The sequence below is a fragment of the Pan troglodytes genome, chromosome 19, assembly GCF_028858775.2.
Source record: "Pan troglodytes isolate AG18354 chromosome 19, NHGRI_mPanTro3-v2.0_pri, whole genome shotgun sequence".
In the NCBI taxonomy this organism is placed as follows: Eukaryota; Metazoa; Chordata; class Mammalia; order Primates; family Hominidae; genus Pan; species Pan troglodytes.
In genome coordinates, this window is record NC_072417.2 from 88490633 (window position 1) to 88515325 (window position 24693).

At 60.9% G+C, this 24693-nt stretch overlaps 2 protein-coding genes across 53 annotated transcripts in view; one reads left to right on the top strand and one right to left on the bottom strand.

The window, feature by feature from the left end:
* The window catches only part of TMEM94 (transmembrane protein 94), a 42652-nt gene extending 33884 nt beyond the window's left edge, over positions 1-8768 (top strand). For 5 of the 50 annotated variants that reach the window (XM_063799263.1, XM_024350609.3, XM_063799276.1 and 2 more), the window contains 20 exons: positions 1-165; positions 389-598; positions 1172-1487; positions 1627-1800; positions 2186-2288; positions 2394-2611; positions 3322-3503; positions 3591-3729; positions 3979-4094; positions 4239-4338; positions 4661-4769; positions 4967-5156; positions 5415-5492; positions 5798-5883; positions 6460-6541; positions 6856-7004; positions 7125-7219; positions 7310-7403; positions 7593-7763; positions 7943-8768. In XM_063799263.1, coding sequence (XP_063655333.1) covers positions 1-165; positions 389-598; positions 1172-1487; positions 1627-1800; positions 2186-2288; positions 2394-2611; positions 3322-3503; positions 3591-3729; positions 3979-4094; positions 4239-4338; positions 4661-4769; positions 4967-5156; positions 5415-5492; positions 5798-5883; positions 6460-6541; positions 6856-7004; positions 7125-7219; positions 7310-7403; positions 7593-7763; positions 7943-8015 — 2850 coding nt within the window. In that variant the 3' untranslated portion in view covers positions 8016-8768. Of the gene's footprint in view, positions 166-388; positions 599-1171; positions 1488-1626; positions 1831-2185; positions 2289-2393; positions 2612-3321; positions 3504-3590; positions 3730-3978; positions 4095-4238; positions 4339-4660; positions 4770-4966; positions 5157-5414; positions 5493-5797; positions 5884-6459; positions 6542-6855; positions 7005-7124; positions 7404-7592; positions 7764-7942 lie in introns of all 50 variants that reach the window. The other 45 variants (XM_054670663.2, XM_024350610.3, XM_063799275.1 and 42 more) reach the window with 21 other exon arrangements.
* Positions 8769-8940: 172 nt separating this feature from the next.
* On the bottom strand, positions 8941-24674 carry CASKIN2 (CASK interacting protein 2). 3 transcript variants are annotated; one of them, XM_016930874.3, is made up of 20 exons: positions 24454-24674; positions 22768-23265; positions 17299-17350; positions 16650-16747; positions 16050-16195; positions 15862-15957; positions 15646-15776; positions 15368-15476; positions 14884-14992; positions 14620-14714; positions 13875-14136; positions 13635-13756; positions 13483-13543; positions 13278-13369; positions 12536-12646; positions 12343-12444; positions 12073-12211; positions 10463-11938; positions 10152-10374; positions 8941-9854 (listed from the first exon to the last, which is right to left on the bottom strand). In XM_016930874.3, exons 2-20 carry the CDS (start codon positions 22859-22861, stop codon positions 9764-9766), a joined length of 3609 nt encoding a protein of 1202 aa, XP_016786363.1. In that variant the 5' UTR covers positions 22862-23265; positions 24454-24674; the 3' UTR covers positions 8941-9763. The 3 variants fall into 3 exon arrangements, with proteins under 3 accessions (XP_016786363.1, XP_016786364.1, XP_016786365.1); XM_016930875.4 differs by having other exon boundaries at positions 22768-23307; positions 24454-24658; XM_016930876.4 differs by lacking the exons at positions 22768-23265; positions 24454-24674 and adding an exon at positions 18790-18954.
* Between the last annotated feature and the right edge of the window lie 19 nt (positions 24675-24693).

Sequence of the window (24693 nt, forward strand, 5' to 3'; positions counted from 1 at the left end):
GTCCTGTGCTGTGTGGACAAACAGGGGATCCTGTCATGGCCAAATCCCAGCCCAGAGACTGTACTGTTCTTCAGCGGGAAGGTGGAGCCCCCTCACAGCAGCCACGAGGACCTCACCGATGGCCTATCCACCCGCTCCTTCTGCCATCCCGAGGTAGAGGAGGAGGTACGGCCGGCTCCCATGGGCCCGACTCTGGGCCAGGCTGTTTAGCCTTGGAGCCTGGCCAGGGAGGGTGAGGTTTCGGAGGGCGAAGGAGGGTTTGGGCACCATTAGGATCTGCTTCTGGGCAGGTGAGGTGAAGACAAGGCAGCCAGGGGACCTAGAAGCATCCTGCCTCCCCAGGCCATGGGAGCCACTGGTCCTAGCCTGTGCTCCTCATTCTCTTCAGCCCCATGAACGAGACGCCCTCCTGGCTGGCTCCCTGAACAACACCCTGCACCTTTCCAATGAGCAGGAGCGTGGCGACTGGCCTGGCGAGGCTCCCAAGCCCCCCGAGCCCTATTCACACCACAAAGCGCATGGCCGCAGCAAACACCCATCTGGCTCCAACGTGAGCTTCAGCAGGGACACCGAGGGTGGTGAAGAAGAGCCCAGCAAGGTGACGGGAGGGGGTGGCACGGGGCAGCCACACCCTTGGCCACAGGCTGTCCTGGCCTCCCTGGCCAGCCTGGCCTCACAAGGTCTGAAAGAGCAGGCGTCTCTGCCCTCTGTCCCAGCACCTCCAGGCTAGGCCAGTGGTCCCTGAGGCCCTCCCCCAGTCTGCTGCGAAGTAGGTGGAACCTCCCCCTACCCTTCCATTCTTGTAATCGCAATCACTGGTGTCCCTATTGGAACCTTCCAAATATACACAGCCCAGGGCTCCCTCTTAGAGATGTTCCCTGGCCACAGAAGATCCCTCAACTGTGTCCTCTTTGGTCTGGCCACCCCTCTTTTTAGCTCCTGCCAGTGTCATGAGATATATTAATAGTCCATAGAAGCAGACAGGAGCCCAAGAAGGACAGGAAGCGGATTTCAGGAGGGAGGGGGTGGAAGAGGGTGAGCAGCAGCTCTCTCCTGGGAAGGGCGCCTTTCAGGGGCAGGAGCCCTCCCCAGCCTTGGGAGGTGGGCAGAGCCAGCGCTGGCTTCCCCACACCCTATCCCGGGCTGAGGCTCTCCTCCACATTTCCCCCAGACCCAGCCTGGGATGGAGAGCGACCCCTACGAAGCAGAGGACTTTGTGTGTGACTACCACCTGGAGATGCTGAGCCTGTCCCAGGACCAGCAGAACCCCTCCTGCATCCAGTTTGATGACTCCAACTGGCAGCTGCACCTCACCTCCCTCAAACCCCTGGGCCTCAATGTGCTGCTGAACCTGTGTGATGCCAGCGTCACCGAGCGCCTGTGCCGATTCTCCGACCACCTGTGCAACATCGCCCTGCAAGAGAGCCACAGCGCCGTGCTGCCCGTCCATGTGCCCTGGGGCCTCTGCGAGCTTGCCCGCCTCATTGGTACGGGTCCCCATGGCAGGGGATGGCTGGCTGGACCCGCCTCCTAGAAGAGGCCCAGTACCAACTCCTCACGGGACTTAATGGACCTGGCAGGGTATTGCCGGGGCATGGCCCTAAGTTCCTGTTCCCCGCCCTGCAGGCTTCACTCCTGGGGCCAAGGAGCTTTTCAAGCAGGAGAACCATCTGGCGCTGTACCGCCTCCCCAGTGCCGAGACAATGAAGGAGACATCGCTGGGGCGGCTCTCCTGTGTCACCAAGCGGCGGCCTCCCCTCAGCCACATGATCAGCCTCTTCATTAAAGACACCACCACCAGTGAGCCCTGGCTACGTTGGCCAGCACCAGGCGAGACCTTCCAGAGCTTGGCAGGGGGGCTCTGCCCAGCCCCACCCATTGCTAGGGAGGCCTGGGCAGATGAAAAGTAGACTGCTTCCAAGTGTTCCACTCTGGCAGGGCTGGAATTGGGGACCAGGGCTGGGATGTTGGCTGCAGAGGCCGGGATTGTCCAAAGGATGAGAATATGGTGTCTGCATTCCAAGCCCAGTGGCATTGCAGAGCCTTGCTGACCGTGAGTCCCAGGGAGTCTCCTCCTCTGGCAGGGGCTCCTCAGCGCGCTTTTCCAGGAGGACAGTGTGTTGCCTGTCAGGTCAGCGTGAGGGGGCTGGTTAGCGACACTCAGGGTTTGAACTCTCTCCCCCAGGCACAGAGCAGATGCTGTCCCATGGCACCGCTGATGTGGTCTTAGAGGCCTGCACAGACTTCTGGGACGGAGCTGACATCTACCCTCTCTCGGGATCTGACAGGTGGGTGAGGAAGCACATGCCAGCAGCAAGAGCAGTCGCGCTGCTGGGGCACCTGCCCTTCACAGGCAGGAAAACTCACCTCACCTCCGCCTGCTTCCCTGGCAGAAAGAAAGTGCTCGACTTCTACCAGCGAGCCTGCCTGTCTGGGTATTGCTCTGCCTTCGCCTACAAGCCCATGAACTGCGCCCTGTCCTCTCAGCTCAACGGCAAGTGCATCGAGCTGGTACAGGTGCCCGGCCAAAGCAGCATCTTCACCATGTGCGAGCTGCCCAGCACCATCCCCATCAAGCAGAACGCCCGCCGCAGCAGCTGGAGCTCTGACGGTACCTCATGGGTCTGTCCAGCGGGGCTGGTGCTGGGGCTCCCCTGGGCTGCCGAAGCCCAGGAGCAGGGAGGGCGTCTGGAGGGCCCCGGCACCCCCCACAGCAAAGGGGACAGTGGCCACAGCCCCAGGCTGGGACGCCAGTGTGGCACTCTATCCGGGGACATGGGGAGTCCCTTAGTTTCCTCCCTTATCAGTGAGTGCTCACTTGGCCTGCCTCACTGGTTGGTTGTGATGCTCAAGTGGGTTACGTGTATCAGAGTGCTTTCCTGGGAAGTTACCAAGCAGCATTCCTAGAGCATTAGGCTTAGTAGGATCAGACAGGAGATCAGGTCTGTCACCCTGCTGGTGCAGAGGGGCCCAGAAGCTCCACCACGCCACCCCATTCCCACCAGACACACACACTTCCCAGGTTTTTTGTACCCAAGAGACTGTGAATTGAAGCAGTTGCTGAGGGTAGGGCCAGTACCCCCTGGGCAGGAGCTGAAGCCACGCCTTGTCGTAGCTTCCAGCTCAGATTCGGCTACCTGACTGATGCATACCTTTCGCTGTCTTTTCTCCTGTGTCTGTCGGCTCCTTCGTGTGTCTTGGCTGTGTGTGGTCCCCTGGGGCCCGTATGCTCATTGATTTGGGTGTGGCATCTGTGTGTGTGGCCCTGGGCTGGTTCCTGGGTGTCCTGATCGGGCTGTGTCCTGTGTGTCCTGCCTGAAGAAGGGATCGGGGAGGTGCTGGAGAAGGAAGACTGCATGCAGGCCCTGAGCGGCCAGATCTTCATGGGCATGGTGTCCTCCCAGTACCAGGCCCGGCTGGACATCGTGCGCCTCATTGATGGGCTTGTCAACGCCTGCATCCGCTTTGTCTACTTCTCTTTGGAGGATGAGCTCAAAAGCAAGGTGGGGAGAGCCATCCCTTCTGCCACCACTAACTCTGTTTCCACGGGCTTTTGGGCCCATATGTTCATGGCCGTCTGCCTTTCACAGGTGTTTGCAGAAAAAATGGGCCTGGAGACAGGCTGGAACTGCCACATCTCCCTCACACCCAATGGTGACATGCCTGGCTCCGAGATCCCCCCCTCCAGCCCCAGCCACGCAGGCTCCCTGCATGATGACCTGAATCAGGGTAAGGGCAAAGGCGTGGGGTGGGGACGGGGTGGCGGTGGGAGGATTCCCCTCCTCAGAGCCACAGCCAGGAAGAGCCTCCGGAGAGCCCTCCAGTTAAGTACATTCCCTTGGGAAATGGCTCTGATGTCCCTGCGGGAAACAGTAGTCAGCAGGAAGGAGTGGACACAGGCAAAAAATTCTCTGCAGGGCAAGGACAGGTTCCCAGAAGGCTGGTCCCAAGGTGAGGGAGAGGCTTTTGTCCCCACAGTGTCCCGAGATGATGCAGAAGGGCTCCTCCTCATGGAGGAGGAGGGCCACTCGGACCTCATCAGCTTCCAGCCTACGGACAGCGACATCCCCAGCTTCCTGGAGGACTCCAACCGGGTACGATGGCAGGATCTGTCTCACGTGTTCCTGTAGTGGTCCCATAGCTGGTCCAGGGGAGAGGTAGAGAGGTGGTGGGCAGGCGGTGGCGGGGAGGGATGCTGATCCCCATCCCGAAGCCGCTGGCATCTCTGCTTTCTCCAGGCCAAGCTGCCCCGGGGTATCCACCAAGTGCGGCCCCACCTGCAGAACATTGACAACGTGCCCCTGCTAGTGCCCCTTTTCACCGACTGCACCCCAGAGAGTGAGTGCTGTGGCCATGGGTACTTGGGCAACCTGGTCCCTTCGGCTGAGCTCAGCCTGGGCCTGGGTACCCCGTGGGCTCTGGAGGGATGTAGGTTTCCCATGCAGGGAGTAAAGGAACCTGGGCTGGGATCAGCTGGGGAATCTTGTGGGTTGGAGTCAGAAGTGCCAATGTTCACATGATCCCGCTGCCGGGGGTGGGATTGTTTCAAAGAGGGGCCCACCTCCCATTGCCTCCTGCTCTCCTGTCCCATGGGTCTCTGCCCAGTGCCCACTTGGTGCTCTGCCTGCCTGACTCTGGTGCCCTTATACGCTGTCCTCAGCCATGTGTGAGATGATAAAGATCATGCAAGAGTACGGGGAGGTGACCTGCTGCCTGGGCAGCTCTGCCAACCTGCGGAACAGCTGCCTCTTCCTCCAGAGCGACATCAGGTCAGGGCGGGACCCTGGAGCCTGCGGGCCAGCCTCTACCTCCCAGACCGGAGGATCAGATGGGGCTGGGGGTGTGTACTATAGCCGACCTCGCCCTGGCTGGGACCAATGCACCTGGGCATGGTGGGAGAAGAGGGTGGGGTGCCCAGTCCTGTGGGAGATACAGCTGAAGTGTGTGTGTCCCCCACCCTGAGCAGCATTGCCCTGGATCCCCTGTACCCATCCCGTTGCTCCTGGGAGACCTTTGGCTACGCCACCAGCACCAGCATGGCCCAGGCCTCGGATGGCCTTTCTCCCCTGCAGCTGTCAGGGCAGCTCAACAGCCTGCCCTGTTCCCTGACCTTTCGCCAGGAGGAGACCATCAGCATCATCCGGCTTATCGAACAGGTGGGTGCTTCGGCAGGCAAAGGAGGAGAGACGCAGGACAGGACCCGCCTGGGGTGGGAGTAGCAGCAAAGGACCTGTTTGAACCCGGGGACCTCATTCCCCAGCCCTCCGAGCGGGCTCTCCCAGGCAGTTACATTCGCCTCTGCTCCCCTCGTAGAAGCATCCTGGGCGTCTGGCTCTTGGCTAAAGTGTGTCAGCTGTTAGGCCTGGGAGAGGCCAGGCAGACCCAGGCCATAATCTGTCCCTCTTGGTCCCTAGGCTCGGCATGCCACCTATGGCATCCGTAAGTGCTTCCTCTTCCTGCTGCAGTGCCAGCTGACTCTTGTGGTCATCCAGGTGAGGTGGGGCCCGCACAGGCATTGCCCCCGTGCCACTCACCCCTTCACTCAGGGGCCAGCTGAAAATCTGAGGAAGGAGGCTGGGGTTAGCAGTACAGTCAAGGGGTCCCCCCAGAGCCTCTGTGAAGCCCCTGGGCTTTTTGAGCTGACCCTCATTGGCAGAAGAGTATTCCCTCCGGCCCCTGTTCCCTCTGGCAGGATGTGAGCATCTGTCTGGGCCCAGGGCAAGGGAGCTCGGGGGCTCCTATGCCCTTATTATTTGCCTGAATCGAACTGTGGCTCTTGGCTTCTTTCCTGGTCTAGTTCCTTTCTTGCCTGGTCCAGCTGCCGCCACTCCTGAGTACCACCGACATCCTGTGGCTGTCCTGCTTTTGCTACCCTCTGCTCAGGTGAGACGCCATGTATCTTCCCCGCACCCCATGCCTAAGCAGGAGGTGTCTGGATGTCACTGTGCAGCCCCAGGAGCCCAAGGTTCTGGAACTGCTCAGGGCTCACCTCCTCTGGTACAGGAGGCATGGAGGGAACCCCCTTTGTCTTTTTTTTTTTTTTTTTTTTTGAGATGGAGTCTCGCTCTGTCACCCAGGCTGGAGTGCAATGGTGCAATCTCTGCTCATTGCAACCTCTGCCTCCCGGGTTGAAGTGATTTTCCTGCCTCAGCCCCCTGAGTAGCTGGGATTACAGGCACCCACTATCATGCCTGGCTAATTTTTGTATGTTTAGTAGAGATGGGTTTTTGCCATGTTGGCGAGGCTGGTTTTGAACTCCTGACCTCAAATGATCTGCCCATCTCAGCCTCCCAAAGTGCTGGGATTACAGGTGTGAGCCACTGCCGTCCAGCCTTTGTTTTATTCCATCCCCTCACCAGACTCGACCTCACACGCAAGACTCCCTAGAGGCTCCCTCTATGAGAATTGAGGGACAGAGGGTCATTGAGACCATCCCTCTACCTGATCTCTGCTTTTCAGCATCTCTCTGCTGGGGAAGCCCCCCCATAGCTCCATCATGTCTATGGCAACGGGGAAAAACCTCCAGTCCATTCCCAAGAAGGTAAGCGAAACAGACCCTGTGAGCCTTGCAAGTGAGCATGGAAGGGACTGAGGATTGGGGGAGGAGAGAGGGGCTAATCTGGAAGGCTCTGGATGGGGGATTCCAGCAGAACTCCGGCACTTGGTTCCTAGTCTTCCCCCAGATCAAAGAGGAGGTAGTGGCACAGAGCTGGGAAAGACCCTTGCTGGGGCTTGAGCTCCCTATCCCCCCAGGCCTGACCATTTACTAAGAGCCCGTTGAATACGTGGAAGAGCTAGGAGCAGCCGGCAGAGGGGCTGTGCACCCCAGGAGTGACTGGCCTTGTTCCCCGGCAGACCCAGCACTACTTCCTGCTCTGCTTCCTGCTCAAGTTCAGCCTCACCATCAGCTCCTGCCTCATCTGCTTTGGCTTCACACTGCAGAGCTTCTGTGACAGCTCCCGGGACCGCAACCTCACCAACTGCTCCTCCGTCATGCTGCCCAGGTGGGTCCCAGCCCCAGAGATCCACCCATCGCCTGCCTCGCCTCGAGGCTTCCTCCCTCCCCACCCCAGCCTACCTCCCTGCGGCCCCAGAGGGGCTGAGCCCATGCCTCACTTTGGCAGCAACGACGACAGGGCTCCAGCCTGGTTTGAGGACTTTGCCAATGGACTGCTGTCGGCTCAGAAGCTCACGGCCGCCCTGATTGTCCTGCACACTGGTGAGAGGGCTCCCTGGGAGGGCGTGGATGATGGTGGGAGAGGAGCCCCACTGTGGAAGTCTGACCCCCACATCGCCCCACTTTCCCCAGTCTTCATTTCCATCACCCATGTGCATCGCACCAAGCCCCTGTGGAGAAAGAGCCCCTTGACCAACCTCTGGTGGGCCGTGACAGTGCCTGTGGTGTGAGTATTGCTAGGATGGAGGGCGGAGTGTGGGCTGGGGAGGAGAGGGCCTTCTGCAGGGCTAGGATTGGAGGGCGGGACCGGGGCCAGAGGTTTAACTGTACCCTGCCTGAGCTAACTGTTGTACTGGGAAGAGCAGGGAAGGAAGCAAGCAGTGTCAGGTTCACACGGGGCCGCCACCTCCTGCAGGCTGCTGGGTCAGGTGGTCCAGACGGCTGTGGACCTGCAGCTGTGGACACACAGGGACAGCCACGTCCACTTTGGCCTGGAGGACGTGCCCCTGCTGACATGGCTCCTGGGCTGCCTGTCCCTGGTCCTTGTGGTGGTGACCAATGAGATCGTGAAGCTACATGAGATTCGGTGAGCTGTCAGCAGGGCGCCTCCCTCTGGGGTCAGGCTTGTTCCCTAAACCTGTTACTCCCTTGGCGACACTCGCCCACCTTTCCGCTGCCCATCCCTCCCTCCTCCTCTGGTGTCCTGCCCCGGCCCCTGGTCTAAGGATCTTTGCCAACCTGTACTTTAATCTCCTGCCCCACCAGGGTCCGAGTCCGCTACCAGAAGCGACAGAAGCTGCAGTTTGAAACTAAGCTGGGCATGAACTCTCCCTTCTGAGCCACTGGCTGTGGTGGCTGTAGTTCCCCCATCCCTGGGGCTAAAGCCAGACCCATTTCTGAACAGGGGAGTTTGTATCATGAATGTTTCCAGGTTTGCTCCTGCACCCGTGGCACTGGAAACCCAGCTCCCCGTGTCAGACCCCGCTGTCTTCCTGAGCCCTGGGGCTCACTGTGGAGGAGCTGACGGCCTGGGCCCTTGGCCAGTCCTGGCTCTTCCCTGGGCCTCACCAGGGACACTCTTGAATGTATGGCCTCAGGCGCTCCCTAGAGGGGCCCTCAACCCCCTCACCTGTGAGCTACCCCCTTTAGGGATCCCTTGCCCCCTTGGAGATCCCTTGCCCCCCAGTGCCTCTGCTCGTGGGTCCCTGGACACGGCCTTGAAGCCAACCTTCTTTGGAGGAGCAAGAGCAGCAGCCTTGGCCGACGCGTCCAACTCCCAAGGCTGCTGTGGAGGGCAGGGGGGTGGTGCTTGCCTGGATGTGGCCCCGAGTGCCTCCCCTCCCTCCGTCTGTGGGGGAGTCTCCCGCCTGAACCTGAAGATGGAGCAGGGCCCCCGCTTCGCCCTGGAGCCTCTTCCTGTGCCTGGCTCAAGCTGGCTGCCTGTCAGTCTTGGGGAATCTGGCCCAGGTCTCCTCAGCCTCTGCCCCAGTTCTGGGAGAAGTTTCTACTGGTGTATATTTTTTACTGGAAATGAGCCTTTTAGGAATGAATGTAGACTGGTTTGTATTAAAATGTGTCAATTGCTAAGAAATACCTGTGGCTGGTCTGTAAGGCCACTCCAGGGTCTGCCCACCCCCGGCGGTGGCTGGCAAAGGGAGGCCTAAACCTTCCTCCATCTACGCGGGTGGGTCCCTCAGGTCTGGCTCAGGCGAGACCCCTGGGGTCAGGGGTCCCCATGTCACAGAGGCAAACACACAGCCCAGTCACGTGGAATGGTGTTTTCATTGGTGTTAGTTGGGGGAAGAGGTTAATGGTTACAGAGCCAGGGCCTGGGCCAATGGGGTCAGGCTCTCCCTGCCCTCAGGTGGGCAGTTGGGGCTCCTGCTGTGGTCCGAAGCCCCTCCCCCATTGTGTCCTCTCAGGCAGTTAATAGATAGAATAAATTCCATTTAAAATATATGCATTTCTCTCTGCTTAGAAAATAACATTTACAATTGAAAAGTTAGGACTTGTGGGATCTGTTAACCCCACTGCCTCCCACCCCTGCTAGCCCTGCCTCAGTGAGGGAAGGCCGGGGCAGGAGCTGCCTGGGCACCACCGCTGTGTATTTACATGTCCTCTGTACACCTACGGAGAGGGGGCCCGGCCAGACACACGCCTCCTCCAGCCTCTCAGGGCCTGGGCAGGATGGTGGGTGGCAAGAGGCATTCCCTTGGCACAACTTGGGACATGGGCTGGGGGGTACAGAGAAAGCACCCCCAAAGCCCCACCCCCACTTCCTCCCTGAGGAGAGAGCTCTTACCAGGGTCCCTGTCCAGGAGCAAGGCTGTCCTGCTCAATCGATCAAACCCTGGGAGGGGCTTTGCTGAGATGCAGCGGAGGTCCCTCGCTAGTCAGGTTCTAAGGTGGGCTGCCCCACAAGAGCTGTGGTGCCCACAGCCGCGGGCTGAGTGGGAAGGGGCCCTGCTAGGAGGGGCACTTCAGCCTGACCAGCCCTTGGCCTGTCCCTAGGGTGGCAGGGGCCTCTTCTGTGCTGGGGCAAAGGCAGTGGACTTCGGCAGGTCACAGTGGGCACTGCTGGAGGGCTCAGTCCAGCATGGCATCCAGCTGGTCAGCCAGGGCGTCAAACATGGTGCTGATGTCATCCAGAATGTGCTTGGTGGAGGCGCTGGGGGTGCTGCAGCAAGGGGAAGGATGCGGTCAGATCAGCCAGTGGCCTGCACCCCACTGGCCCTGGGGCAGGGAGCTGTCATAGCTCCCAGAGGCTCAGGGAGGCAAGGGACCGGCCAGGCTCCTGTTCCTCTTAAATGGTAGCCACCAGGATTCCCTGATCTAGGTGACTCCAACACCTGGCCTCTTATCCCATTAGTGCCTGCAATGTCCCCCTCCAACATCCCCATGATCCCTGGGCAGAGGATGCAGGGAGCACTGTTTCTCTGCAGCCTTCTCTCCCTCCCCATCCGGCCCCCCTCACCCCTCTTGCTCCTTGGTGCCAATGCTCTTCTCTGCGGCTCTCAGTGCAGCTGCCAGGGACGAGCTGGTCTGCTCCAGTCTCTGCTGGGCCTGGCCTGGGCCCACAGTCCCAGTGCTCTCAGGCCGTGGAGGAGGCACTGGGCGGGGGCCGAGCCGGGGCGCTAGCTTAGGGCCAGAAAATGCCAGCTGGGTGCAGGCCACCGACACAGGCTTGGGGGCTGTTCCTGCAGAGACAAAAAGGTTGGCCTGGGACTTGGCTGGGTCAGACACAACCCTGCCAGCAGTGACTCTCCCACAGGCCTCGCCTCTTACCTGCTCCGGGCACCTTGAGGAGGGCAGCAGGGGCGGTTGGGGGTTCTGTCTCCCCATTCCACCGACTAGCTGCTGAGCTTTCCAGACCTGGCCCTGGGCAGGGCGGCACTGGAGGCTGCATGGCGGGGCTGGGAGCAAGGGGGGTTGGAACTCCTTGGGCTGGAAGGCTGCTGGGCTCGGGCTGGGGAAGGCTAGAAGCTGGAGGAGACTCGCCAGGAGTTGGGGAAGGCAGGGGGGCAGCGGGGCCAGGCGTGGCACTGGCCACTCCGAAGGCCAGCAGTGCGGTCTGCAGTGGCTCTCTCTCCCGGCACTTGGGCCTCCGCTTAACAGTGTCTGATTCCGTGAGGTTGAAATCGAGGCCGGGGGGCACGGGTGTCTCTCGGGGCGGGGGGCCAGCGGGCTTTGGGCGCTGTTTGATGGTCAGGTTCCCTTCCTCTGCAAACGGCAGCCCTTCCCCAGAGCTGCCCCGAGATGGGGGCGTCCCCTCAGGGCCTGGCTCCTCCTCCTCCGTGTCTGACGCGGGCCCAGCCGGGGCAGGTGGGCCAGGGGGCTCTGAGGGGCCAGCAGGTTCACTCAGTGTTCGCCTTCGGGGCCCTGTGGCCCCTTCCTTGGGCCCTGGGCTCCCATCTAGTGGAGGTGGCTCCGGGCTGGGGCCAGAGACGGAGCTGAGGCGCTTGGGGGGCGGGGGCGGGGGGCCTTTGCGCCGGGCCCGCAGGGCAAAGGACTGGCTGCGAGGAGTCCCCCGAGCTGGGGTTGGGGTCACACTAGGACTGGTCCGGACAAGGGCACTGCGTCCTGGCCGCCGGGTAAGGGTAGCATAACTGCCTAGGGTGCTGCCCACTGGCCCTTCGGCCTCCCCCTCAGCATCCCCCTCCGTGGGGCCAGGGCGGCTTAGGCTGTGGGACCGGCGCTTAGGTCGAGGCGGGTCTGGGGGAGTGGCAGGGGGCCCGGCCAAGTAGGAGAAGGCCCAGGGTGCGCCAGGAGGTGGCCCTGGGGCCGGGCTAGAGGGTGAGCCCTGGGGGTACATAAAAACATAGGGTGGGGGTCCTTGGCCAGGAAGTGAAGAACAAAGCTTAGGGGGCCGCTCTGTGCCCTCTGGAAGGTTCCTCTCCTGGGGGGGGCTGGGATCTCCACCGCTGGGCTGTGGGGCAGGCTGTTCCTGTGAGTGGCCAGACCCCCGTGAGCGTGCCCCAATGCTCTCCTGGCTGGGAGAGCGGGCAGGTGGGAGGGGGAGTGGTTCAGGGCCACCCCCTGCCATGGCCGCCTGTAGCTCTGGGCTTAGTTCGCTGCCCTGGAAGGTGAGGAGCCGTGGGCCAGCTGTAGCTGGGCCTTCTCCGTTCTCCAGTCCCTCGATGGCCATCAGCTCCGGACCCTTGGCCAGCCGGCGCCCGCCTTCGCTGAGGGCCTCCCCCTGCAGCAGGCCCCTCCGAAGCTCCGCCAGCCGCTTCACCCCCAGCATGAGCTTCTTCTGATGCCCTGAGATGGGGGACGGAAGTGGCAAGGTTAGCTGGGGCTGGGGTTGTCCTGGTCACCGCTGGGCCCCATACTGTCTTCTCTTGGAGACCCCGGAGGCAGGTGGGGGCCCAGCCAGGCCTCAGGACAGTCCTTACCGAGCTTGTTCACCCCAATCTCCTGCAGCTCCTCCCAGGTGAGGTCGGCCACCAGCCCCATGGAGTCGTAGCCGCTGCTCACCAGCTGCTTGTGGTACTGCGGCAGCCCCAGTGCACACAGCCACTCCAGCAGGTCCGTCTGGAAGAGCACCATCCTCAGAACAACTCCCAGCCAGCCTCCGCCCCCAGCCAGAGGAGAAAAGGCACCGCAAAGCCACAGCTGAGGGCGACAGCACGTGCCCCACTCCCCAGCCCCCCTTGATGGCTCACTGGGATGTAGCTGGGCAGCCACTCGGCGATGCTGAGCTGAGCGATCTCTGAGGCGATCTTCTTCCTGTGCCCAGGCTTGGTCACCCCGATGGCCGTCAGGTCCTGCCACACAAAGTCTGGCCATCAGGCCCCTCCCCCGCCTGCTGGGCCCTCCCCCGCCCGCTGGGCGCTGCTTCCCGGCTGCAGCCCCCACCTCAGGTGTCATGCGGCTGATGGTAGGCACATCATAGCCGGCCTGCAGAAAGTGGGCAGTGTAGCCCTCCAGCTGGAACTCGCTTAGCCAGTTATGAATGGCCTGCGCGTCCTGCGGGGTGGGGGAAGGGGGCAGAATTAGCAGGAGCTGGACCAAGGCCCTAGCCCCCACCAGGGGCTCAGGACCTGCTGGAGCGGGGCTTCAGTCCATACAGAGGCTCTTGCCTCTACCCTGCCCTACCCACCCTGAGGCCCACAGTGCACCCCGTGGAGGTCACACCTTCCCCCCCGAGGCCCACGGTGCACCCCGTGGAGGTCACACCTTCCCCCCCGAGGCCCACGGTGCACCCCGTGGAGGTCACACCTTCCCCCCCGAGGCCCACGGTGCACCCCGTGGAGGTCACACCTTCCCCCCCGAGGCCCACGGTGCACCCCGTGGAGGTCACACCTTCCCCCCCCGAGGCCCACGGTGCACCCCGTGGAGGTCACACCTTCCCCCCCCGAGGCCCACGGTGCACCCCGTGGAGGTCACACCTTCCCCCCCGAGGCCCACGGTGCACCCCGTGGAGGTCACACCTTCCCCCCCGAGGCCCACGGTGCACCCCGTGGAGGTCACACCTTCCCCCCCGAGGCCCACGGTGCACCCCGTGGAGGTCACACCTTCCCCCCGAGGCCCACGGTGCACCCCGTGGAGGTCACACCTTCCCCCCCGAGGCCCACGGTGCACCCCGTGGAGGTCACACCTTCCCCTCCAGCAGCTGTTCTGGCCGCACGTCCTGGGTGAAGATCTGCTCCCCAGAGCGGCAGTTGGCCAGAGGGCGGTGGCTCAGGTTGTCTTCAAGGAGAGAGAAAAATGGAATGGAAAGGTGGCAGGAGGAAGGGGTGCCCACCCTCGGCCTCCTTACTTGCACCTCTCCTAGCCAACCCAGGTCCCCTGACCCTTCCTACCTGCCAGGGACGGCGGGTGGAGTCCTGGCAGCACCTGGTCCTCTCCGGCAGAGGGCAGTGGCTGGAGGAGACAGGGCAGGAGCCAACTCAGCATTTGGGGAACTGGCAGTGGGGAGTGAGCCCTGACCTGGTCCGTGACCCCATCATACTACCTGGGCGTTCTCAATCAGGAGGCCAGGGCCATGGCCATTAGTGCCCTCAGAGCTCTGCCCGCTGCCGGCACTGCGGATGCTGCCCACGCTGCCCTCACTGCCCACGCTATTCCTGTCACCTGCTGTGGGGGGCAGAAGCCAAGGGGTCAGAGTCCCAAGTGTCGCTCTGACAGCTGTCTGGCAGCTTGCCCAGGCCACACGCCCACACAGTGCCCAGCACTGCCCCCTGGGAGGATGTACCTGGGCTGTCTGGGCTGAGGCCCACCCGAGGAAGCTGGCTGTAGGTAAGAGGGTGCGGGGGTTCTTCGGCAGGAGGCTGCGGTGTCCGGGAGAAGCCTGGGCGCAGGGGGGTGGGTGCGGAGGGGAGGCGGGCTGCAGGGATGCCCACCCGCTTGCTGACCACCTCGACAATGCCCGGGGGGAAGTAGCCTATGCGGTCTGTGCCCCTCTGGCTCTCGTGGATGTGGCCCTTCCAGCGGCCGTCGGGATGCTGTTCTAGCACCTGCGGCCAGGGGTGGGGGGCGGGGACGGTCACTCCCAGCACCAGGCAAGTGGCAAACGGTTGTCCCTGCAGCTGCGGTCTGGCAACCCTGGTCCAGCTCTTCCCCTACCCCTAAGGAGCTGGCCTCTGATGCCCACACTGGCCCAAGTTCCGCCCCTGCTGCCAGCAGCCAGCTCAATCTCCCCTGTGCCTCCAGGGCGAGCCCCAGTGGCAGCCCGTGGTCAAATCACAGCTCCACTACTTGCTAGCTGTGTGACCTTGGGCAAGTCACTTGAATTTCTCTTGATTTTATTTTGTTTAATTCTCAATTTTGTCATCTGTAAAAAAGAAATGCTAACAGCACTGCCTTCCCTGGCTTTAGGAAGAATTAAATGAGGGTGCATATAGAGACCTCAGAGCAGAACGTGGTAACGTAGCAGGTGCCCAAATAAGTAACAGCAATCATTTGTATTTGCAAAGGAATGCCTGCTTGGGGTCCCTCACCGTGATGACATCCCCTGCCCGGACATTGAGAGCAGTGGGATCGTGGAGGTTCCAGAAATCCTTGAGCGCTCGGACCTTCAGGATCCCTGAGGCCTCTAAGAGAACGGGGTGGGGGACAGGTGTCATCTAAGGGTCCTTAGGGCATCTTCCCACCCCTCATGCCCTTGACAACCCTCCCCCAGGGACGTCCACTCCCCCTCCACATCCTGGTACCACTTGAGCGGCCCCAGGCCCCCTGGGCAGGGTATCCACCCCCGCACTCACCCCGCAGTAGCTGCTTGATTTCCCGGCTGGCCTGGGAGGTGGTGAACTGATTCACTATGTCCAGCGCCGTCTGGTTATACGTATTCCGGATGTTCACGTCCACACCTCCCTGGGTGCACAGTGTCACATGAGCACATGCTAAGCACTTTGACACCCCTCACCCGATTCTCTCAGCTACCCGGGACATAGGTACTATTACCATTTTCCAATTTTACGGATGAGGACATAGAGGCTCAGGGACTCAGTCAAGGACAAGCTCAAGTTCACTCAGCTAGTAAGAGGCAGATCTGGGGTGCCAATCAGGTTGGTCTGCCCCCGATCCATCTGCACCGCCTCGGCACCATTCAGAAGGAAGTCAGGCCTCTTTCCTGACGCCCATGCAAAAACCACGCTGGAGTCCTCCGTCCCGTACCTCCCCAGCCAGTCAGGGGCACAGGGCAGAGGCTCCATGGACACCTGCGAGGGAGCAGGGGCCCATACCCACCTCCAGAAGCAGCCGCACCACCTCGGTCTTGCCATACAGTGCGGCCTCGTGGAGCGCCGTACCCGTCTTGGTCTGGCGGTTGATCTCGATCCCAGCTCTCAGGAGCTGCCTGCAGTAGACGGGGGGAGTCACGGGGGAGGTGGCGTAGGAGGGGGTGCTGACTGCTGGGGGCCTGGGAGATGGAGAGCCCAGGTGAAAAGGGCAGTGGGGGAGGGCACTGAGGGGCACCGATGGTCCCGCAGGCAGGTGATGAGGAAGCGGGGGGACCCCAAGGGTACCTGATGACTTCTCTGTGGCCATTCTTGGCAGCCAAGTGCAGGGGCGTGGTGTAGTTGGGGTCACACGGGTCTTTGGCCTCACCCTCCAGCAGTGCCACACATAAGTGGCTGTTCAGAAGCAGCTGGGCCACCTGCAGCACCCAGTGCCCAGTTAGAGCCTCCTCCTGAGACCCTGTACATGTCCAGGACCCAGCACCCCAAGGCTGCAGGCCTCACCTTGAGTCGGCCAAATTCACAGGCCAGGTCCAGGGGCGTCTTCTTGGCCTTGTTGACCAGGCATGGGTTGGACTGATGCTGGAGGAGCATTTCTGACTGGGGTTGGGGGAGCCGAGTGAGGGGGCCTGGCCTGTCCTGCGGCACCCCACCCCGCCCTGCGCCACGCCCCTGTGGGCAGCCTCACGTACCACCTCATAATGTCCATACTGCGCAGCCAGGTGCAGGGGGATCTGTCCGTCCAGCGAGGCGGCATTGACGGCCGCAGAGGCGCGCAGCAGCAGCCTCACAGGCTCCAGCCGGCCCTGCCAGGCTGCGTAGTGCAGCGGGCGCATGCCTGGCAGGAGGAAAGCGTTTCTGAGGGAGGTCCTGGGACGGCGTTGGGGGTGGAGAGGAACTGAGCAGAGTACGGAGCCAGCCCAGCTGGGAGGGCAGAGAGCCCACGGGGATGCAATGCTGGCTCTATCCAGGTGTGGTTAGGAAGAGGTTCGGCTCGACAGGGCTGAAGCCAGAGTCCTGCTGTGCCCACTGCGGATCATGATGACCCCAGGACAGCAACAAAACCTCGCTGAGCCTCAACCTACTCATCTGAATAATGGGATGTTAGTACCACTCCCCTATGCAAGAAGGCTGTGAAGAGTAAACGGGGAAAAGCCACTTGCAAGCCCAGAGACGCTGTGCTAGCATCTATTAGCATTGCTACGTTGTCATGGGAGCAAGCTCTGGTCCCAGGGTCTGGGTAGGGCCCCTACCTGCCCAGGGTGGGGGTCGGGGGCACATGGGGGTCTCACCATTGCTGTCCTTGATGTCAACAGTGGCCTGAGCCTCTAGCAGCAAGGCTATGAGCTCCAGGCTGCCCCCCAAAGCAGCGTGGTGGAGGGCAGAGAATCTGATGTGGGAGGACACAAAGTTAGGGGTGTTGGTGGGCAGCCCCCACCCCCAAATCCTGGTCTTCCATACCCGAACCTATCCTGGGGGCTGGCAGGGATGGGTTACTGGCCCCCCCAACCCCAGCAGCCCTGCCGTGGGAGCGCAATGGCTGAGCCACAGCATGAAAGGGCTCAGTGTCTGCACTGAGAGGCCCGTTTGTCTCGCCCCCCCGCCTCCCAGCTGGCCCAGGGGAGGGGGCCGTGGGAGCAGGAGCCTGAGGGCTCCTACCCTCCAGGGAGAAAAGGGGGCCCCAAAGGAATCTGACCCCAGGAGGCCCTGCGGAGAGGCACCAGGGCCCCTCCCCTCACTCAGGGCTAACTCCACGGGCGGGCGGGTGCCCCCTCCCTCCAGCCCAGGGACAGGGCCCACAGCTCGCAGCAAATACACTTCCAGGGCCAAGTCTGAGAGGGAAAGGGACCCTGGGCCTCAGGATCTTTCCCTCCAGCCCCACCCCTGGGCTCTACTGCCCCCACCCAGCAGCTCTGCAGAGGGACAGGGGCTCCCACTCACCCATCAGCATCCTGGTAGTTCACGTTGAGCCTCTTTGTGGAGCCCAGGAGCTCTAGGGGTCAGGGCAGGAGGTGTCAGGGCCATCATATGACTGCCCTCACCCAGCATCCCTCCCCCCACCTGTCACAGCCCGGCTGACCTCTTGGCGTGCAGGAAAGCACCTGCCCCATGGCCTTCCGCCCGTCCCGTCCCTGTGGCTCCCCACCCTGGCCCACCGGCCCAGCAGTGTGAGGGCAGTGAGGGCAGGATGCTGCTGCAGCAGTGGGCTGGCTTCCCCTCACCCCAGTCCCGCTTGTTTATAGAGCCAAAGAGGGCGGGGGGTGGGACTGGCACGATGTGCCCTCAGTGGACAGGCCCACGGTGTGCATGGTTAGCATTCCTGCCTGAATGGGCCAGGCAGCGAGTCATGTTGTCCTACTGGGCCGAGGGGTGGGGAGAGAGAAGGAAAGAGGCACTAGGTATTCAAGGGCAGGCCACGATGCCCAGTCCTGGGGCATCCCAGAGGAAGGTGACATTAGACAGACCTCTACCCAACACTGGCTCTGCCAGGCACCAGCTGTGTGACTGTGACAAGTCATTTAACCTCCCATGCTCAGTGTCCTCAACTGTAAAATGAGCTGATCAGAACCTGCTCATGGGGGCTGTGAGTACAGCGCCTGACCTTGTCATATGCAAAGACAGGAGCTCTCAACATCTAGCCCTCCTGACGTGTGGGCAAATACCATCCCGATGTTAGGGCGATGGTCCTCCAACAAGAGCTGGCACAGGGCCCATACTGTCCCCACTGGGATCTCCATGGGTGCTCAGACTGCCCGGGGAGTCACTGCTACTGCTGACTCCACACCTCCAGGGTCTTAGCTGAGATGTCCATGCCCTGGACAAGGACTCTGCAGGTTGGTGGCAAGAGGAGCTGGGGCCACCCCCTCTCGGGGCAGGGTTCAGGCAGATGTGCTCCCTGCGAGAGCCAGGGAACTGGTGGGAGTGGCTCTTGAAGTGCTGGGGAGGGAAGGAAGGCCTGTCATGGGTGGCCCCTGCCTCCTGCTAGAACCCACCCTGCAGGGAAGGAGTGGGCCTGGCTTGGCCAGGCCAGGCAGAGTGCCAAGTGTGCTGGCCCAGGCCTGCCCCCCAGGCTCCAGTGGACCCCTGAATACCCCAGTAGCCTGGGGAAGACAGGGCTTCATTCCAACAGGGAGGGGAGGGACCAACCTGGCAGTAGGGAACATGGCACAGGGAGGGAGGGGACAGCTACATTGAGGGCCAAACTGAAGGACACTGTGCCACAAAGGTAAAGACAGAGCCAGGGAGGGACAAAGCGCTAAAGGGGTTGTGGCCACTGGGAAGAAACACAGACCTCCATTTTCCTCCAGTCCCCTTGGAAAGTCCTTGTCATACAGAACCATTTGAGGCAGTAGAAAGAAGAGGGGCTCTAGAAGCGGAAGTGCACAGTTCAAATGCTCACTCTGGCTGTGTGACCCTGGCCTGCCACGGTACCTCTCTGAGCCCCAGTGGAGACAATGCAGTCAGCAGGGAAGAGACACAGAGCACCCTTCAAGCTGCCCACTCTTCATTAGCCCTCCTCTTCCAACAGCCTGGACAGTTTGGGATGAGGCAGCTGGGTGGCGGGATGCAGTCCCTCCCGAGAGGAGCAGGACAATGTGACAGGCAGGACAGGAACAGGGCAAGGGCCAGGCTGGGTGGCTCCGTTCTTTTCAGAACAATAGCCGGAAAGGCGGTGGGGAAGAGGCTCAGTGTGACCGGGCTGGGGACCCTGGCAGGAGGGCAGAGGGTCCAGGTTCCTGGCAGTGACTCCAGGCACTTCCCCTGCGGTACAACCTTCTTCCCGGGCCTGGCGCTGGGGGTGGAAGGGTGGCTCCTGATTTAGGCTCCCGGGCAGAGGATGTGAGCTCAGCCGGCCGCCCCAGCACACCCCATTTCCTCTGGCCAAAGGAGATTGTTCAGAAAAGGGAGTGGTGCGGCGAGGGGCGGGGAGCAGGGCGAGGGCAACTGTACCCCTCTTCTCTCAGCCACCTGCTCCCTGAAGAGGACCCGGGTGGGGGCAGGGAATTGGCCTGATATCAAATGCAGGAGACTGAGGGAGCATCTCCCACCTCCCTGTTCTCTCTCTGGATAGCTATAAAGCGCCAGCTAAACCCCAGAGGAAAAAAGGGGAGTCCTGACGCCTCCCTTTTAGCAGTTTCCCTTGCCTTCTTACGATATGGAGCAAGAGTCCCCAGCCTCACTTCTGAGAACTGCATTAAAATCATGGGGAGAACTTTCTGATACACAGAGTCCCAGGCCCTCTGTGATGAGTCTGATTTTGAGGGGAGTCCAAGGAGTCTACACTTTTATTTTTATTTATTTATTACTTTTTGAGACAGGGTCTTGCTCTGCTGCCCAGGTTGGAGTGTAGTGGCACGATCTCGGCTCACTGCAGCCTTGACCTCCCCGACTCAAGCGATCCTCCCACCTCAGCCTCCTGAATAGGTGGGACTACAGGCATGTGCCACCATGCCCAGATCATTTCTTAATTTTTTTGTAGAGATGGCATCTTACTATGTTGCCCAGGCCAGTCTCAAACTCCTAGGCTAACTAGGAGTTCTGGGGGACTCCTTCCTGTGCACAGGGCCAACAGGACTATAGGTGTGTGCCATCATGGCTGGCCCAGTCTGCACTTTTGAAACAATCCCTAGGCCAGCATGGTGGCATTGCCTGTAGTACCAGCCACTCAGGAGGCTGAGGTGGGAAGATGAGGCAGGAGGATCACTAGAGCCCAGGAGTTCAAGGCTGGGCAACATAGCGAGACCCCATCTCTTTCCCTGTCTTTTTTTTTTTTTTTTTTTGAGACAGACTCTTGCTCTGTTGCCCAGGCTGGAGTGCAGTGGTACAATCTCAGCTCACTGCAACCTCTGCCTCCCAGGTTCAAGCGATCCTCCTGCCTCATCCTCCTGAGTAGCTGGGACTACAGGCACTTGCCACCACACTGAGCTAATTTTTGTATTTTTAGTAGAGACGGGGCTTCACCACGTTGCCCAGGCTGGTCTCGAACTCCTGACGTCAAGTGATCTGCCCACCTCGGCCTCCCAAAGTGAGACCCTATCTCTTTAAAAAGAAAAGAACAGAACAATCCCTAGGTAATACTGATGGGCAGCTGAGTGCAGAGCACAGGGGACAGGGTGCAGCTTTGCCTCTGCTCTGCCATGCTATGGCTATGTGACTTTAGGCAAGTCACTAACCCTCTCTGAGCATCACTTTCCTTATCTACAGAACGGATATTGAAATACCTATCTCACAGGCAAGTGAGGAAATTATAATATTTCATACACTATAAGGTTTGCAAATGTCACCTTGTGATCTCACTTTTGTCACCAGCCTCTCCAGCTTCTCAGAGGACTGGGAGGGGAGGCACAGTGCCAGGGCCTCATAAGGAATCCCAGGCCCCAGTCATCGCTGTGCCTGAGCCTACAGCCTGTGCAGGGTGAATTCTCCCCTTTGGGACTGAGGGAAGGGACCTCCTTCCCCACAGACGCTTCCCACTGGGCACAAGGGACCTTCTCGGAGCCTAAGAGCCCAGCTCTGCAGTTCCTGCCACTGGCCTCCAAACCCCTCCCGCCTGCCCTCCTGAGGGCCTCACTTTGAGGACCCAGAGCGGTGAGGCCAGCAGCAGCTTGACCAAGGCCCCACTGGGCAGGTTGCCAAAAACAACACAGAGGTGACAGAAGAGGGGAGTGGCTGCACTGCTGGACCTTAGGGCCCTCCCCTGGGACCTCCTTAGCACCTCCCCAGTGGCACCCACCCTGTGTCCACTTCCCTAGGCACAGAGACCACCCCACAGCTCCACCTCTCCAGGCCCTGTGTCTCCTGCCCCAGTGTGCTAGTGGATGCATGATGTTAAGGCCCTTCCTCTGGCACCCATACCCCAGGTGTTCAGGTAGCCTGGGGGACTTCTTCCTGTGCACAGGACCGAGGTGTATCTTGGGGCTAGAGCCCCTGAACTCCAGAGGAGACCTTCCCATCCAGGGAACTCCTCCTGCCTCAGTCTGGTGGCAGGAACCACCTCCTGCCTATGCTGATCTGGGATCTCAAGGTGACAAGTCCAGTGGCCTCCTGGGACAGCCCAGAGAGCCCTCCCTGAAGCCCAGAGGTCTATTCTCCCTGTGGGGGGTCGCACCACAGAGGTACCCAAGACATGGGGCTCAGGTGTGGCCGCTTGTGCATGGATCCCCCACAGCCCGGTCAGGTCTCGAGGCTAGGTGAAAATCTCCAGTAAATGACCTCTGGCCACACCCCACCAGGACACACATGTCAGGGGAAGAGAAACTTTAGCAACTTGTTAGAGAGTGTTGAACTTTTTTTAAGCAGTAGAATTCCCTTTTTAAAAGCTATCTCGTGGCCTGGTGCGGTGGCTCATGCCTGCAATCCTAGCACTTTGGGAGGCTGAAGCGGGTGGATCACCTGAGGTCAGGAGTTCGAGACCAGCCTGACCTAGATGGTGAAACCCCGTCTCTAGTAAAAATTAGCCAGGCGTTGTGTCAGGCACCTGTAATCCCAGCTACTCGGGAGGCTGAGGCAGAAGAATAGCTTGAACCCGGGAGGCAGAGGCTGCAGTGCGCTGAGATCATGCCACTGCACTCCAAGCCGGGTGAGAAAGCAAGACTCCGTCTCAAAAAAAATAAACAGCTATCTTATAGATATCTTCTTAAGACATGAACATAGAGATGCTCTGGTTGAAATGTGTGCGTTTGAGGTTGGGGGTAGGGATGAAGTTCTATCTATTCAGTCTTCTCTAACCCACTGTCAGAAATCTCATGGCTCCAAAGAACACATCAGAAAGACCATCTGCTAGAAGGCAACTCCACGAAGACAGGAATTTGGGTCTGTTTTGTTCACTACTATGGTCCAGTGCTTAGAACAGAGCCTGAGCCAGGCACAGTGACTCACGCCTGTAATCCTAGTACTAGGAGGCCTAGGTGGGTGGATCACTTGAGGTCTGGAGTTCGAGACCAGTCTGGTCAACATGGTGAAACCCCCATCTCTACCAAAAATATAAAAAAAAATTAGCCGGGCATGGTGGCACACACCTGTAATCCCAGCTACTAGGGAGGCTGAGGCAGGAGAATGGCTTGAACCCAGAAGGCGGAGGTTCCGGTGAGCCGAGATCCTGCCACTGTACTCCAGCCTGTGTGACAAGCTATAGGCACTCAATAACAATGTGAATGAATGTACTTCAACCCTCTAATTTTGCAGGCCAGGAAACTGCAGCCCAGAGAGGTTAAGTGACTTGCCTAAGGACACACAGCAAGGGGGACCCAACTTTCTCTCTGGCTCTCTCACACAGAGGCACTTCTTACTGAGAACAAGACAGTCCACCCTCCTCAAATATGCAGATCACAGTGACCCACCCCCACCCACTAAGCCTCTGTGAACTGAGTGCTTGGCCTCAGCGGGATGCTCGTCCCACCCGGTACTCACTTGTCTTTGTGGCCTTGACCTTCGCCACCAGTTTCTGCACACCAGTCACATCTCCATTCTTGACGGCGAGGATCAGGTCCTGTTCACGACCCATACTGGCTCCTGGGCTGAGCTCTACACTCAGGAGTCCAGGGCAAAGGCAGGCAACGGGTCCAAGCTGGGGCGTCAGGGCGCCATGCCACAGCCCCTTGGAGGGCTCCCGGTTCCGCGGGAGCAAGTCTGGTGTCCCAGGCAGTGGGCTCCTCGTCAGGTACTGAGGGATACTCCCAAAGGTGCTCCGTGAACTGCCACCACACGAAGGAAAGCTAATCTTTGAGGGGGTGAAGACTACGTGGAAATCTGGATGGATATCAGCCTGTGGCTTCCGACAGCTCCAGGATGGGCTGGGACTGGGCACACCAATCTTCCCGGCTTGGCTGCGGAACACCAGTGCCCACCCAGAGAGCAGCCAGCATTCCCTTGGGCCTCAGGCAGCAGCGGTGCAGTGGTCTCAGGGCTCTGGAAAAAGCACAGGGCCTCTGTCGAATGCTGGGCCACAGCCTGCAAGGGTCCCAGAAGTGGAGTGCAGAGGATGAGCAGGACAAGACCTCCAGGGAGCCCCCAAGCCACCCTGGCTCCCCTCGGAGTCGATGGTGATGCTGAGCCACTGAAAGTGGGGAGGAAGCTGCTATGCATGAGAGGAGTATTGGTGGGGGGGAGGTGGCATTCTGGGAGGGGGAGGCTGAGTCACTGGGGCCCCAGGGCACCTGGCAGTACCTCAACCTTGGGCAGGAGGGGCCCTGGCAGCATGACATACTGGGGCAGGCCAGGCCAGCAGCCTGTTCTCCACAGCCCGAGGCTCCGACACCCACAGACAACTGGCGGGCCAGGAGGTGGGGCCGGGAGGGTCAGGCACAGGCAGGCGGGCAGGGGTCACTCCCTGTCAAAGGCACCAGCCCCCAGATTCCTCCCTACGGAGGCTTCAAGGCTTCGCTTTAATGGCTGGATGCCCTAGTCCTAGGACTCTTTGTGAACGGAGGGCATGAAGTGCTTCTGGCCCCCCATTTCTGGGGGCTCTGCCTGCTAGAGAGGGAAGCTGCACAGCACCTGTTGCTGACCCGTCCTCGCCCCTTGTGTCGGGTGGAGGAGCAGCTGGGCAGAGAACAGAGACAGAGCTGGGGCACTGCTGACAAACGGGGCTCCCAAGCCCACCAAGCCTCAACCTGAAGCCCAGACCCTGGACTCCACCGCAGAGAGGCTTACGTCAGTTTCTCGGTGGCAGCGAATTTACTGCCAGAGTCTTGTGGCATGAGATCCGCGCAGGCCTGGGGCCCTGGCCGGGAACCCCTCACTCCCCAAACGTCCCAAGCCCAACCCAGGGGCACTCCCACGCGGAGCCCGCGGCCGACACGGGCGGAGGGCGCCCTTGGCAGTGCGTGGGGTCGGGCTGGCTCCCCCGCCCCCCGGAATGTCCCTCCAGCGCCTCGCAACCCCCCAGCCCAGCCCAGCCCAGGCCCACCGGGGAACAAAGCGGCGGGAGAAGCCGGGCGGGCCAAGCGCCCGAGGTATAAACGCGGAGGATGGAAAAGGGGCGCGAGGAGGACTGAAGGAGCGGGGAGATGAAGGTGCCCGCCGACACGGCAAGAAAAGTTAGTTTGCGCCCGCCCCCAGGGGCGCTGACCCCCAGCGCGGGCCCCGCAGCCTCACCTCTCCCGGCCGCCCGCCGGGGTCCGGCTGGCCCTGCTCGGTCCCTGGCACTCAGGACGGTGGCTCCCACTCCCCCCTGCCCCCCTTTCTCCTTCTCCTTTTCCAAGGCCGGCTCGGCGCCTCCCGCAGGAAATCCCGCCCCTCCCCCCTCCCTCCCGCCGGATCGGGAACGGAGGGACCGTCCCGGCCGCGCAGTCAGGCTGTCAGTCAGCACCGGCGGCTCCGCCCCCATCCGCGCCA

Excerpts from the sequence above, each read along its gene's own strand:
- CASKIN2 (XM_016930874.3), bottom strand. The coding sequence starts at position 22,861 with ATGGGTCGTGAACAGGACCTGATCCTCGCCGTCAAGAATGGAGATGTG. Across the intron at positions 16,748-17,298 it reads AACTACCAGGATGCTGATGG|ATTCTCTGCCCTCCACCACG; the intron begins GTGAGTGGGAGC and ends CTCCCACATCAG. Across the intron at positions 12,647-13,277 it reads AACAGCTGCTGGAGGGGAAG|GACGCGCAGGCCATTCATAA; the intron begins GTGTGACCTCCA and ends CCCACCCCGCAG.